The sequence below is a fragment of the Ranitomeya variabilis genome, chromosome 6 (assembly GCF_051348905.1).
Source record: "Ranitomeya variabilis isolate aRanVar5 chromosome 6, aRanVar5.hap1, whole genome shotgun sequence".
In the NCBI taxonomy this organism is placed as follows: domain Eukaryota; kingdom Metazoa; phylum Chordata; class Amphibia; order Anura; family Dendrobatidae; genus Ranitomeya; species Ranitomeya variabilis.
The window spans coordinates 42082563-42099359 of record NC_135237.1 but is presented as its reverse complement, the minus strand read 5'-3'; the positions used below and the strand labels follow the sequence as shown (position 1 = coordinate 42099359).

Sequence of the window (16797 nt, the reverse complement as noted above, 5' to 3'; positions counted from 1 at the left end):
GATCTGTTTGGGCGTAATATACCATTTGGTAATAATTTTGAATGAGTTTTCCTGAATTCGCACACAGTTAGATGGGCCATGGGAGTTTCTGTAGATATGTTTAATCTGTGATTCAGAAAAGGAAGTACCCATGTTTTTTTCCCATTGGGCTAGATATGCTCATTTCAGAGGTACATCTATCTTGAGTAAAGACTGGTAAATTGTTGAAGGAGTTTTGGTAGGGGTATTTGTCCTTGGACATAAGACTTCGTAGGGGGTTAAAGGTCTATTGAGATCTATCGGGTGATTTCGTTGGCAAAGAAAGTAGGAAAGTTTTCCATGATGCAGAAAAGTAAGGCCCCAAAGTCCAGGAATTTTACGTAGTTCTTGTAGTGTGAGAAGTGCACCATCTTCAAATAGCTGCTCAATCGGAATATGTGCTGCCTGTTGAGGAAGGGTTTCTATTAGGTCAGTGATTTTAGTTAATGGTGAGAGAGGAAGGGCTACAGCACTGCATGATTTCTTCCAGATTTTAATTGGCTCACTAACATTCCAACCCTTCAGGTTATCTTCCATTCCTTGGGCTGCAGCACACTCCTGGCTGCATGGATCCACTCTCTGTTCTCCTTCCTCTCTCCTCCACTGTCTCTCCACACTGATCTGACTCCTCCTCCAGACCAGAATACTTAAAGCTGGGGAAGCTCCCCTGAATCAGAGCTCCCCCTTCTGGCCTGGATTCAGAACATGTTGCATGTAGGTGCTTACCTGGTAAAGGGAATCCCCCTTGCCTCCAAGCATGATATCACCCTCCCCAAAAGGAAGGCAACATCACTGCAACAACCGGTTACCTGGGGTGTTGCATATATTTTTATCTACTTTATTGAATTTCTATCTGGTCACTGTATATTGGTATTATTTGAACAATGTGAGGTGATAGTAATTTAGACCTTACAAATGAGAAGGGGGGTGAATGTTCAAACTACATCATGCACCCATTAGACCAGGGGTTGGGAATCTTTTTTTGCGAAGGGCCATTTGGATATTTATACCATCCTTCGGGGGCCATACAAACTCCACCCACAAAGTACATCCTGATTCTAGCACTGGTTTCTTGACGTAATCTTTCACTGCATACCCTTCAGCTTTCAGTAGTGAACACTGTGTGTGTGTGTGCTAACAGAGAAAGAAGAAATTAATGAGCTTGTGGCAATCAAAATACAGCTCCTAGCCCAAGAATGTGGTCCCTGAGAATCTGTTCGGGGGCCTGATAAAAGGTCACCGCGGGCCGTAAATGGCCCTGGGTCCTGAGGTTCCCCACCCCTGCATTTGACAATGCAGTTGAGCTGTGCCCTAATGATGAATATGGATGAAAGTCTGTTACCCCTAATGTGCTAAACCACTTGTATGGGTATGTGCAAGACTTAGCCTCTATAGAAATCATACCTCAAGTATATTAGTAAATTTAGTTGCAGTAAAAAAAATACTTATTTTGTATGGAAATGAGGGGGCTTTAGCACAGAGCCGGCAATTACAAAATGTGAGCGTGAGTGCAGAGTCAGTGACAATGTGCACGGACACTGCAGTCGCACTCACATGGTGTAATTACGGCTCTCATCTCTGGCTTCTGTCTGCAGCCCTCCACTCAGTACTGTGCTGTAAACAGCGACGAGGGCCGACAATTACACAATGTGCTACTGTAATATCCATGCCCATCTGGGTCATCCTCGTTGAGATGCTGCAGCAGCTGGATTTTGTAAGGATGCCATTTGTGAGTAGCTAATATCGGCCGAAGGGATGTTTGACTGATGCCAGTTCGGAGCACTGAATTTGCAGAACGGGCAGAACAAAAATCGGAACAGGACCTTCAGTTTATACAGAACATTATGTTCAGTGATGAGGCAAACTTTTTGGGGTGGGCCATTTATATGGATACACCTAAATCAAATGGGAATGGTGACAGTTTTCTTGCGTAGGGTGCATTGAAATCTGCTGCAATGACCCGGGTACTGCATTCACCACACATCAATACAAATTCTATCCGCTCCTCACGTGTTAAAGGGAACCTGTCACCTGAATTTGGCTGGACCAGTTTTGGGTCATATGGGCAGGGTTTTCGGGTGTTTGATTCACCCTTTCCTTTCCCGTTGGCTGCATGCTGGCCGCAATATTGGATTGAAGTTCATTCTCTGTCTTCCGGAGCAAATGCCAGCGCAAGGTAATATTGCCAAGCACGCCATTGTTTTTCTTGTGAAATTCTTAATAAGTTTGATGTGTCACATGACCCTCTTCCCATTGGAAAAAATAAAGTTGGATTCAAAATGGCCGACTTCAAAATGGCCGCCATGGTCACCACCCATTTTCAAAAGTTTTCCCCCTCCCATATACTAATGTGCCACAAACAGGAAGTTGTTATCACCAACCATTCCCATTTTATTTAGGTGTATCCATATACATGGCCCACCCTGTACTTTATGTTGTTTGTTTTTTTTTAGAGGACTTGAACCTGTAATGATTTGATCACCTATTGAAATACGCTGCAATACTACAGAATTGCTATTTATTATGAAATTGAAGATTTCCTATAGTTTTAATATGATAGTTATAGGAGTCGTCACTAGGCCTTCCAGCACCTAATGATCGTCAGAGCGAATGGCCGCCATGTTTGAAGTTTTTAAATGCTGTTATCGTGCTTGACAGCAATATTTAAGAGATTTCATTGATTAGATTAGAGCTATCTATGCTGCATTAGTTATTGTTGTGTGCTGTGTAATACAGCCAGCACCCGCACTCCATGATGCAGCCTCAGCTCCTGAGCCTTATCCAGAAAGTAGTAGCATATGGACACTGCAAATATACTGCAATTGTTGCTAAAGGGTTAATGTATGGGTTACTAAATGGATTCAATGGACCCTTTGACCTTCACCAAACTGATGTTCATGGCCTATCCTAAGGTCGGGTGCACACCAGCGTATATTCAATCATGCAAATCACACTCTGATCAGAGATTGATGAGATTTTCTCAGATGAGGAGGAAAAGGAGAGAAAAATTTCTCCTTCTCCATTTGGTCAGTCCGTAGAAATTGGACTGCACTCAAATGTCAGCCACGCACTTATCAACTTGCATTGCCGAATGTGATCCAAATATCAGATCAAGCTTAGCTATGCAGACACTTTTCCCTTGGACATGTGCACAACCACGTACCATCACATTAGTCCGAGTGTGATCCAATGTTTTGACAGATCCCACTCAAACCAAAAATACCATTGTCTGCACCTGCTCTAAAGGTAGACCACCAATTCCTTGTGGTCAAGTATGCTACAATGCTGTGCCAACTTTGCTGCCTTTATTCCAGTTCCTCTACTCCAGTGGCCATTGTTCCAGCTTGCCACACCTGCCACCGCTGTTCTAACTAGATTGCCTTGCTGCATCGGCACCTCTAGTCCGTGCTGCATTAAAACTGCTCATCTAGACCAAGGGCTCCAAGATTCCATTGATCCAGGAGAGACAGAATGGATCCGTTCCCATTTTTGGATAAAAATAAACCTGATACTAACTGCATCAAAAAAAGTATGAACTGGGTCTTAGAAGTAAATTTCGTATGAAAGATATATTCTGCTTTTATTCTCTTGCACATGGATAATTGCAAGAAAAATATTTTTTTATGATAGATTTCATAAAACAGAATTAATCAGCTACAAGCATTTAGCCAACTGTTTGTACCATAAGGCTTTATAGAAATGCACCCTTGTTAGCCATCTAATGTGCTCCATTAAACAGCAGGGTGAACTATCAGCAGCGAGATCTCTAATGTGCGAAATCGAGTGGGAATATGCCGCTCTCCACTTGCCAGACGGTACACGCAGGGGTGAATGGATTTTTAGGCTACAAATTGTGAAGAATAGTGCTTCTAAAATATAGATGGGAGAATTTCCTAAACTATTAAAGTGAGTTTTCTTGTAAGTTATTGCCGCATTGTAAAAGATACAAAGGGTTCAGTTAATGGCGGTAAAATTGGCATAATTCCCAAGAAGCAATAATGGCAAAAGAGTCTTATCTCCAAGATAAGAAATATCCTGAAATATTACATCTGGGACATTTATGACATATCCTGAATGGATTAGAACGGATTAACATTCAATTGTACGGGAGTTCCAAAAAACTGAGAAGCACAACTGTTTGGCAATTTTCAGAACTCACATAGAAATGAAAGGAGAGATCGGCAAAATTTGTGGCACTGGCCACCTCTCCATTCTCAGTGGTGAACAATGGGAGCCCCTTTCTTGAGATAGATGTGGAACCTGTGGATGTGTCACAAAAGTCCTAGCTAGGAAAAAATCCTCGATAGAAAAAACATGATTTTGTTATACTCTGTTGGAAAGGTTGAGTGTTTGTGGAAATTACGTTTCGTCGTTTTGTTAGCACATCTCGTTAAGGTATTAAGATTGTATCGTGAAATGTTAGAAGTCTTGAATGTACATTTGTACAGGTAATTCAGAGAATGATATCCAGGGAGGAACAAGAAGGCTACTGTGTGTGATAGACATGGTGAGAAGAGCAAGACAATTTTCTGCTTTATCTCATATTAGGATTCAACTATTTTTAAAGCCAGACGTGACTTACGGTTTGTCCTATTTAATTTCCGGAAAAGTCTATTGGTGCATTTACAATTTTTCAATCGGTAAATTAGTGTTTGCAGAAGTTATTCTTGCCATATTATAACTGTATTAGTGTATTAGGACAGTATTAGTTCTTGTTAATAGTGCATTGAGGGTTCAAAATTGGTACATCTAACTTCACCATAAAGCTGACCATACATATTAGAGAACTATCGTTTGGCCGACAGCTCTCTCTACCGACACCCACATACACAATAACACTCATCCAAGCATTTCTGTTTTTTCTATGGGGAGAGTAATTTATCTGTCTTGTAGGGGAGCGACTTTCTGGTAGATACTTCGGTATGCAAAGGCTCAAAGTTCTTATGGCAAGCAGTTTGTTAAACTCCAGGAAAACAGTCCCAGATCACAACACAAAACAATCTTTTCTCGGTCAAACTAGTAAACAACAGAATAAACAGTCCATATACAGACACATGTGGGCTCACCCCTTCAGATAAATGTCCAGCTCTCTGGCAAAGACTAAACAATACAACAAATTCCTTCCCTCCTTCCACACAAAGACAACTTCTCATGGAGTTGAGCTGCCTTAAATAGCCTGTGGAGACATGGGAACAGCCAGTCCCACCCAGCTTTTCTGCCTGCTCCTAAGTCCAGGCCCATTAAAAAAAATGCTCAGAAACTACTTTGCTGGAGCGTTCTTTCCGGGCTTCACATCACTGAGGCTAACCGACTCAGTGACACATATCTCCCATTCAGGACTTTGTCAACTGCATCCTTACAGCTTGTAAAGAAAAATAAATAAGCAACAGGAGAGTCGGGATGTCTCTATACACATTAGATGGTCAGCCCATCCTGCTAAAACTGGTGGAGTTTGCTTACTTTTATGCATTGTATATAGAGGTTTAAAGTCTCCAAACAATTTGACTCTTCGGATGGAAATAAGGTTCTGCCCACTTCAGCGGAGCTGTAAGCAGTCAGCTGCGCCTTTTTGATGTCACCGTATTAGAAAGTTATTTTTTCAAAGAACTGATCCTTCTGGAGGTGAATGCCATGTGAGGTTCACATTACACAAGTAGATTTTAGTGCAATAGCCTTGGATTCTTCCATGAATTCCACTGCAAATACATGTCATTGCAATCTAGACTTTTTGGAGGCACAGCAAGTTATTTTGAAATTACTGTGTATAATGTTCATTCTTTTGTAGCATTTTTTGTTGCACTTTTTTAGGCGAAATCCACCTGAAAAAGACATTGTGTTCACATACCTTAATACATCATGCTTTGGATTTCACATGAATATACAAGGCACCTTCGGTAGAACCGATATAATACTATAGGTGCCTCATTACAGCTCCATACATACGGTACTTCTCAAGAGTTCTGATTTTGGAGGCATAATAATGAAAAATAGACTTCCAAAGGGATGGTGCTTAACAAAACAACACCCAAAATGGGCCTTCTTGGGCTTTTTGGGGGCATTTTTGGAGGATTTCATGGTTTCATGAGAGCGGTGTTTAAAAGTAATGAATTTTATGTAAATGTTGCTAAGTACCTCTATACAAGTCCGGAGTTGTGCAGAGGATCAATATGGTCATGTGCATGAGACTTAGATTAATATTTGTGTTTCTTTTTTCTCATTCTTGATGTAAAGTAGTCGAGTAGGAGCCACATAGTAAACTTCAGGAACACGTACACGAAAATCCAACTCTAAAATCCTGGGTAAATTTCAGATCTCGGAGTCTCGTTAGAAACTTTATAGAATTATTTTTCCATCAGATTTCTAAGTCTTGTGTATTTCATGTCTTTGTCCGTCTTTCAGGACTTATATTTTATCTCAGAAAAACAGATTTTTCCTTCAGATATTTCATCACTTACAAAGATTATTTTATCAGGAAAGCGTATGTGCAACTACAAAGTGAAGGCAGCATTTGTTGCTCTGTGATTATATTTCAAAGTAAATGAAATCATTAGAGCAAAACTTTTGTGTTCTTCAGCAAAAGTGTTGGTACAATAGTTGCTATTCTATTAATTTTAGAAAAAAGGTAAAAAGGACTTTGTTAGAATCAGAACCCTTAAAAGATATTCCAAGGTTAGGTAGGGATAAGGGTAGGAGAATATCGACGCCTTCAGTGATCTCATTAACAACACTACATTTTCCCTGTAATACAGGGGTCTCAAACTCGGCAGGGTAAATGGTCACAGAAAAAAATTGAAGTTGAGAGGAGTTATATTTCCTTCTTTTCTTTTTGAGTACGAGTTTTTAAATCACATTTTAGCATTTTTTTGTGTCCAGTGTGATGACAAAAGCTACAATTTTGGTGTGTTTTTTTATATACTAGTTTATATATATATATATATATATATATATATATATATATATATCGGTGCTCATCATATGAGTTATGGTACAGTTTTATAGCTTGACTTGCTACGAATGCGGCAATACCAAATGTGTACTTTTTTGCTTCATTTTTCCATAAAATCGTGATAAATTATTGTTTGTCATTTTTTCATACTTCATTTTGTTATTCATTTTTATTTATTTATTTTTTATTTGTTATTTATTTTATGGTTTTAAAAACTTAGCCAAAATGTATAGGTGCTTCTCACAAGATTAGAATATCATCAAAAAGTTAATTTATTTCAGTTCTTCAATACAAAAAGTGAAACTCATATATTATACAGAGTCATTACACACAGAGTGATCTATTTCATGTGTTTATTTCTGTTAATGTTGATTAGGGCTTACAGCCATTGAAAACCCAAAAGTCATTACCTCAGTAAATTATATTAATTAATGTAAAAAAAAAACCCTGCAAAGGCTTGCTAAGTGTTTAAAAAGGTCCCTTAGTCTGTTTCAGTATGTCCACAATCATGGGGAAGATTGATGACTTGACAGATGTCCAGAAGGCAGTCATTGACACACTCCACAAAGAGGGTAAGCCACATATGGGCATTGCTAAAAAAAGCCGGCTGTTCACAGAGTGCTGTATCCAAGCATATTAATCAAAAGTTGAGCGGAAGGAAAAAGTGTGGTCGAAAAAGGTGCACAAGCAATCGGGATAACCACAGCCTTAAAAGGATTGTTAAGGAAAGGCCATTCAAAAATTTGGGGGAGATTCACAAGGAGTGGACTGCTGCTGGAGTCATTGCTTCAAGAGCCACCACACAGATGTATCCAGGACATGGGCTGCAAGTGTTGCATTCCTTGTGTCAAGCCACTCATGACTACATGACTAATAGACAACACCAGAAGTGTCTTACCTGGGCCAAGGAGATAAAGAACTGGACTTTTGCTCAGTGGTCCAAGGTATTGGTTTCAGATGAAAGTAAATTTTGCATTTCATTTGGAAATCATGGTCCCAGAGTCTGGAGGAAGAGTGGAGAGGCCACAATCCAAGCTGCTGGAGGTCTAGTGTGAAGTATCCACAATCAGTGATGGTTTGGGGAGCCATGTCATCTGCTGGTGTAGGTCCACTGTGTTTTATCAAGACCAAAGTCAGCGCAGCCATCTACCAGGAAATTTTAGAGCACTTCATGCTTCCCTCTGCCGACAAGCTTTTTGGAGATAGAAATTTCATTCTTCAGCAGGACTTGGCACCTGTCCACACTGCCAAAAGTACCAATACCTGGTTTAAATATCACTGTGCTTGATTGACCAGCAAACTCGCCTGGCCTTAACGCCATAGAGAATCTATGGGGTATTGTCAAGAGGAAGATGAGAGACACCAGACCCAACAATGCAGACGAGCTGTAGGCTGCTATCAAAGCAACCTGGGCTTCCATAACACCTCAGCAGTGCCACAGGCTGATCGCCTCCATGCCACGCCGCATTGATGCAGAAATTGATGCAAAAGGAGCCACGACCAAGTATTTATTGCATTTACTGAACATACATTTCAGTAGGCCAACATTTCAGATTTTAAAATAATTTTTCAAGCTGGTGTTGTAAAGTATTCTAATTTACTGAGATAATGACTTTTGGGTTTTCATTGGCTGTAAGCCATAATCATCAACATTAACAGAAATAAACACTTGAAATAGATCACTCTGTTTGTAATGACTCTATATAATATATGAGTTTCACTTGTTGTATTGAAGAACTGAAATAAATTAACTTTTTGATGATATTCTAATTTTGTGAGACACACCTGTAGTATTTTAACTTTTACTTGTTTAATCGTTGATCTCCAATAATTATCCTACAATAATTCTGCACTGCAGGATATTTGATCTGTCAGTTTTACACTAGCACTTCATTAATTAGACCCTGATTACTTCAAAACCTTACAGACCACAGTAGGTGGCTGACTTGACCTAAAGGCCACTAAGTTGCCTTGGGTTGCCAATGCAACTGCAGGCACCCCAGGATAGGTGCTGATAGGCTTAAAGTGTGAACTACCTCCCTCAACCACCTAGATACAGCTGTCACTATTGACTGTTGACTAAAGGGTTAAACAGCCATGATCAGTGCTAATACCAATCATGGCCATTGTAGTTGGGTGTCAACTTTGATATAGCTGATAACCGGTGATGATGTTGCCAGCTCTGCTTGTGAGCCGGCGACATTATCGCTCCATGCCTGTATGACAGTTTGCGAAAAGTCATCTCTCTTTGAGCAGATGTTGGGAAGGGGTTTAAAAAATCTGAATCTCCATATTCATCTACCACCAGCAAGGGAAAAAGACGCCTCCACTCCGACACACTGTGACCCAGCGTGATGTCATGAAGGGGCACCGGCACTCTCCTCCTTCGGCATGCCCTTTGCTGTCCTGAGGATGTTTGGGGAGCTATGTGGCCCCATGTTCTGCAGATGACAGCTTTAGGTATGGCTCGCAGGCTGGGTGCTGTAATAGGTCATCTTTGCACCAGAACAATGCAAAATATTTCAAGGCTCAGTGGCACTGTGACAAAATGTTACATATGGAAAAATACAGTATATGCACAATTACATTTTTTGGGTAAATTACTTACAGTATATGAACTAACACATTGACTTTAAATTGGTCAGGGTGCTCTCCATGTGTGGTCTCCATGTGTGGTCTGTTGCCTTCATGGACCAAAATCATGTTGGACTGTACATAGCCTTACTGCTATATATACTCTACTTAATAACTTAAGCATTTTGGAGAAATTATCCCCTTAAAGATGGTCTTCAAAAATAATGCAATAATGGAATTTTTACTAATACTTCCTATAAATAATAAAATAAAAGAAGAAGAATAACATGCCTACTGGATACTCATCACTCCTCTGTACTTCTGCAGATTTCCCTTATCTGTCTCCTGACTTCCTCATCTTTCGGGGGGAATCAGGTGACCACTATAACCTATCAGCAGCCACTGATTGGCTGCAGTGGTCACATTCCATCTGAGCCAGAAGAAACCATCGCCTGGAAGAAGAGAAGAGACTGTTTCTTCTGGACCAGACTAAATATGACTGCTGCAGCCAATCAGCAACACTCCTGGAAGAGTAAGCTAAGAGGTATCACTACCACTGATTAGTAGACATGACCGCCACTGATTGATATTCTTCACTGGAAGAGGAAGCCAGGAGACTTGTGGGAGACACCAGCAGGATGGAGGAGTTGGAGAGGTCCAGAGGATCAGTCTTGTAACATCACTAAACCAGGACACAGTCACTTCCACTAAAAATAAATTGCAGCAGGCAGAAAGCTTTAAAAGATGAAGAATTTAAATAATTGATTGGAAAATTACCGTATATAACTCCAATTCACAGAATAACATTTGCTGAAATGAAATTACCCATGTAGGACATTTTCCCAATTGACCTTTCCACTGCAGACCGCCCATAGCAGAAAATCCCCAGTGAAATCTGCAGTGGCAAATACCGCTGTGCATTTTGTTGCAGAAGAGTGCCAGATTTCCCTCACATTCACACTGTGCAGTGCTAAGAGTTTAATCTTGAGGAAGATTTACAGCATAAATTGATATGCTAGGTTTTTGTCAATAAGTTTCATGAAAACTTGGGAATGCTTACACAAAAATTTTTATATCTCAAAATCTACGTAAAAGAAATGCTTCAAATCAGTCTGCAACAAGCTTTCCATTCACCTGCATGAGAAAACCCAACTATAGTGCACAAATCATGTTTTTTTTTTGCATATTTTAAAATGTCGCATCAATTCTTTGATGTGTAAATCGCAAGAAAACCTACATTTTTACGTGGGTTTATTGTGTTTTTTATGCAGTTTTTGGCAAGTTTTTTGCTACGGAATTTCACTAAAAACCACACTGTATTCATAAAAACCATATAATTAAAAATGCATAAATAGATCACTTTAAAAACGTACCTAAAATTGCATCAAAAGAGCAATAAAAATGAAAATCCATACAAAACTGCACCAAAAGCTACGTGACTTTTAGAATCAGTTTCTACACGTGGATTATTCTGGTTGACTGTACTATTTCTGCAAAACTGTGTTGCCATGAACAATAAGCAAACCAGGATCCTACCTTTCCATATGGATGTAGACTTCAGTCTAAGAGAAAACCCACATTAGGCAGGCTCCCAGCAACGAGAATCGCCTTATCGCGGCTGCTGGGTACACATGAATTGGCCAATTTATGAGTTAAGTATTCTCAATTTTTCATAATTTCTAGTGCAGTAATGCAATTCAAACATCATATATTTCATGTTTGGATACTATAGTGCTACAGAGTGCTGCTTTATTTGTTGGTTATATATTGAGATGGCTACTCTTAGTAAGCACCTGTTCACACCTGATTTCTGTTTGGAAGTTATGGTCAGCCTTTTGATATTTAGTTCAATAAGCAAACTATGTCAGATCATGCAAAATGCTGAATGCTGGGAGTCCCACCACTCATAAGATTTGCCCACTACTCTTGGGACTTCAGGAGGTCTCTCCGTTTTTCAGGAGTCCTCTGGATGTTTCGGGACAATTGACAAGTAAAATGAACGTTATGATGTAATGATGGTGTCAAATGCCAAACAAATTTAGCTCATTTGTATAATAAAATATTGGGATACTAGGAAGAAACTTGCACTAAATGGGAGCTACTCACTGCAGGCTTTTTCATCCTCCTCAAACAGACAATCTGTCACTCCATCGCACCACATGATCAATGGGATGCATTTATCAGAGCAGCGGTACTCGGTAGCACCGCATTGTGGTCCAGGGCTGGCGGGTGGTGATGGAGTAGGGCAGTAGATTTCATCTGTACCATCCCTGCATTCTGCTGTCCCATTACATCTTGCTGATAAGGGGACACATTGCTTTCCATATATACAAGTGAACAAATCCTGGGAGCAGGAAGGTTGTGGTATAGATGGTCCTGAAAAAAAAAAAAAGATAAAGCAGCTGAAAATATTACCGGGAACATCAGTAAAAATTAAAGAACGTGAATACATAAAAATATACACCAAAACATATTTACTAGTTTAAATATTTGCCTTATGATTATGGCGCGACAATTTTGTCTGAGCTGCTTCAATGGCAGTTTGAAATGTTTGCTTTACTGCAGCCATCTGGATATAGCAATGGCAGAAAACAACTCATTGATTTCTATGCAAGAGCGTGCATGTGCATGTTTCTCAATAGTCCTGGACCCAACAGGACAGTCCTAGATGCAACAAGAGAGTCCTGGATCAAACAGGATAATCCTGGATTCAACAGGTGAGTCCAGGATCCAAAAGGATAGTCCTGGATCCAACAGGAAAGTCCCGGATCCATCAGAACAGTCCTGGATCCAACAGGAGACTCCTGGATCAAAAAGGAGAGTCCTGGATCAAAAAGTAGAGTCCTGGATTTAACAAGAAAGTCCTGATCCAACAGGACAGTCCTGGATCCAACAGGACAGTCCTAGATCCAACAAAAGAGTCCTGGATCGATCAGGACACTCCTTGGTCTATCAGTACAGTCTTGAATCCAACAAGGGAGTCCTGGATCCAACAATTGAGTCCTGGATCCAACAATTGAGTCCTGGATCCAACAATAGAGTCCTGGATCCAACAGGACAGTCTTGAATCCAACAAGAGAGTCCTGGATCCATCAAGAGAATCCTGGATCCAACAACAGAGTCCTAGATCCAACAGGACAGTCCTGGAACCAACAGGACAGTCTTGGATTTGGGAAGCTGTTCGTTGTCTCGGGAGGTCAGTGGCAAGTCTCGCTTTTAACTGTAACTGCACCCTTAAGATGCTGGTGGAGCAAGAACCATTAGTTTCCCATTCCAGAATATAAATTTGCTCGCTGAAGTCTAAAACAAGGCAAAACCTAGGTGAGTAATAGAAAGATGGTCCTCACAATATGATGCTCAAGGTCAAATTCTTCTTGGCATCATGATAGACGAGACCTCACAGCTACGCCTAACAATGGATCACACAGTTCAAGTCATTACAACAAGGTACAACCAGTATAGTCATGCTTTCATAACCAAACCTGTAATAACATAGAATACTAAGGTTCCCGCAAGGAGTATTTGGTGAGTTATTGATGTTGCAGATGTTCTGTACCTATTATCTAAATTAGGTTACTTGTGATTTTTTGTTGTTGCATTTTTTAGTGTGTTTCTTTACGAGAGTTTTATGCTATGATTTTTGTCTCCTTTTAGTATGTCATGTTGTAAATAAACTAATTTGTTTTGTTGCTTCCTATTTCTTTGGTTTGATAAAACTTTAGGGTGCTTTCACATTGTGTTTTGTAACACGTTGAGCGGACCTGTCAGGACTTACGTTCAAACCTTCCCACAAAATTGGATTTGAGCATAAGCACCATAGACTGTAATGGTGGCAACAGAGTGAACGTACGCTCTGTTGAGTATCATTTTCGAGCGTATGCGTCTACTGGAGGTGGATACTCAGGCGTAGTAGACTGCTGTACTGTGGCACATAGAGTCGGTCAGTGAAAACAATTGCTCGTCTATACTTCACCATTAAATAGCATTGGTCCAAGTGCTGTCCGTTTTTTACAGACAGCACTCGGACTGAAAATAGAGTTGCGTACATGAGCCCTGGAAGTCGGGATTTTATACTAGTGCCCTAGTTCACTCAGTTGTTGCAAACCTGTAATAATATATTGCAAATAAACACTATTGCCTACTAATAATAAAATTAAATACTACGAGAGGTCCATGGGTGGAGGAGGTGATGGCACCCTGGCACCCCGCTCCTATTACAATGGCACACGAGTACGGAGTCTCATTCATATCTTCTGATGCCAAACGACAGCTCCCTAAGACTACTTTCCCACGGTAAGATGTCGGTGATTTTTTTATGATGCATATTTTCGAAAAAAAAATGGAAGTAACCTATTTTACTTAAAGGGTGCAGAAATGGTGCAGAAAATCTGCAACATCGAAAACTCACCAAAAGCTCATCGTGGGAACGTAGGATTAAACTCGGAGCTTGAATAGAAGCATTATACAGTTTTGCACACGAGCTCGTAGTTTGTACATAACTATTATCATATGTTCTGGTCTAAATTTTCTTAACAACATGGAATTGAATGGCCGTGAATTTCCAGATCAGCACATTTTTGTCAGTTGCGGTGTATCAATGACTTCCATCCAATAGACTAATGCATGAGAATCTAATTAGTTTTATAATTGCCTGTTCCCTTCTCTGACACTTGGCGTCTCCCACTATTATCGTTCTGGGGAGTTCACAGATGAAGTCCATTATTCATACATTGTCTTTGGAATACTAACAAATTTAAAAAAAATGACAAAAAAAAAAAGTGAACAACAAAGAGGCACATCCACAGGACTCCCGTTCTGCCGTTTCACTAAGCCCACTGTCAACATGAGATTATTATGCTGCTCTTCTAAAATTTACTCAAGACAAATAAATTCCATTAAACTCCGAGTGAGAACTCAGGAACGTAGGTGACATTAAAGTCTACAGTTCAGCAGCAATTTGAGCATGTTCAACAAATAATTTGTAGAATATTCTCATTAATCTTCACGTCGTCCCTTTCACCTCCTTGTAGTATTTTCTGTTTGGGCGAGCATGCCTGGCATTTAAATGCATGACTTTATTATTGGGAACTCTTATTACAGCAGTGTAACGGTCTATGTATATTGAATTTTGTCTTCCTTTTGATTGCCTCTCGGAGATTAGCATAACATATTGGGAGATCATTGATTTTTCCATGAGAGATTGGTAGAAAATGAATATGGCCGTTTGCATGACATGACATGGTGAAATTGATAAGCGTACAGTGACAGATTAGCGGCGTCTAATGGACTGTGCAGCAAATATAGCGTATAGCAAAAGAGATGAGCGTGGGTGATAACAGAAGAAAAGAGGAGGAAGAGGAAAAGAAAGATGTAAGTGAGAAAAAAGTGATAAAATAATGGATCGGTGAGATACGGATTAAACATAACAGGAATTAAATAGATTTCAGGGAAAGAAGATAAAAAAATGTTGAAAAAAAATCATCAAACTGGTTACATAAATGACTACATATTAGACTAATACCATCCTATAAGTTATAAAAAAATATGCAAATAACCACTTTTGAGAGGAAAAGAACTAGAACTCTATTGCCACCTATTGGAGTTTATTGTGGCAAGACATATTAATGGGTGGTCCGGAGGTAATATTATAAACTCCTTTCTTTTTTAATATACTTTAATTTAAAATGACATTTGTGGTAGCAGCGCTGGTCTCTGCTTATCGTACATGCTGAGTATTCATTTTACAATGTGTACTAACAGTGCACTCGCTTGCTGGCTCCTTACTTTTGATCAGATTTATGTGAAGGAGTGCACTGTCACTGTGCATGTTGTATAGCGACAAGAATTTAGGATTAAAATAAATTTTAGTTCCAGACCACCCCTTTAAAAAGTCACTATTGACTTTTAGGATTGCTATCCTCAGTAGGTAACACTAGAGTTGTAGTCCTTTTCCTCTCTAAAGAGGTTATTTGACTATTTAAATTCCCAGAAAAGCATTGCATGGCCTCTAAGTCTCCTTACCCCAACTTGGTTCTCTCCGCAAGGAGAAACATTGTTCTTTATCACCATGTTAGAAGCCTCTCATCCTGCCAAATCAGGCCACTTGCTATGCACTGCTGAGGAGCAAACACTGTGAAACACGTGGCTGCCAATGGAGTGCATGAGCAGTGAATTTGTTGAGGCTGAGATGTATACACTTTGGTTTACTGCGCATGCCTGAGGCGTTCTGAGCCAAGATCATGAAAGTGTATATGTAAGGAGAATTATAAGTTTAGAAGATGCACACAGTTAATGCCTAACACAGTAGTTGCAAATGAACACCGTCATCTGCTGGTCAAAGACGATAGAGAAAGAAGAAAGAATTGAATTAGTAGGAACCCAAGAGTGAAGTGCATGTTCCTTCGGGGAATGCTTTGAAGAAGACACTAGGTCAGGTGATAGCTGTGGCACAGTTAGTAATTATTAAAGGCCCAGGAGGGCAGTGAAGAGGAGGAGCTGATGCCTGAATCTGTTGCAGGACGGACGTGCACTACAGAAAGCTGGCCTGTAGCTGCCATTATAAGAGACCAGATCCAAGTGAAGACTGAGAGAGACCAGACCTAAGTGAAGACCTGAAAAGGACAACCTGAGTGAAGACCCAGGCTAGACCAGACCCAAGTAAAGATTTGAGAGAGACCAGAGCTAGGAGAGCTGAGCTGAATAAGCAGAGTCAGAGCCGAGAGAAAGACGACTCGGTCCCAGTGGAGGAATGTTCGTGTGAGCGTTTGCTTCCAGTGTAGTGTAGATGTACGGTACAAAGTGGGGATCGGGGCTGTGCTTTAGGGAATGATGGTGGCCAGTGTGACGAGTGAGCCAAGTAACTCACCAACCTGGGACTTGCGGCCTAGCGGGTAGCATCATCAACCCTTATTGGGGCCTATGTGACAATTTGTGTTGCCAAGAGAGTGACAGTGGTGACGGGCCCTAAGACTTCACTGACAATTACAGTTATTTAATGGTAATAATAGAATGATAATGTGTAAATAGCATTGTGTCAATATCTTGTTAATCTGAATTACCGTATTCTTCTTGTAACATAACTGGTTTCATTGTCAGCATTTGTGCTATCCACTGATATTTTGCCAAGGGCACCCCTTTGATTGCGTCAATTGAATGAATAGTTGTTGGTTTAAGTACCACGGTCTTCTCATTGTCTGTGCTGTTACATCAGCACATCTTTTAACATATGTGCTGGATTTCAAAGAGATCTGCACTGGCGT

At 40.2% G+C, this 16797-nt stretch overlaps 1 protein-coding gene across 1 annotated transcript in view; it reads right to left on the bottom strand.

Moving 5' to 3' along the window:
- MALRD1 (MAM and LDL receptor class A domain containing 1) overlaps nt 1-16797 on the bottom strand; it is a 491201-nt gene that overhangs the window by 95309 nt on the left and 379095 nt on the right. The window contains exon 34 of the mRNA XM_077268326.1: nt 11645-11914. Within this exon, the coding sequence (XP_077124441.1) occupies nt 11645-11914 (270 nt within the window). The remainder of the gene's footprint in view (nt 1-11644; nt 11915-16797) is intronic.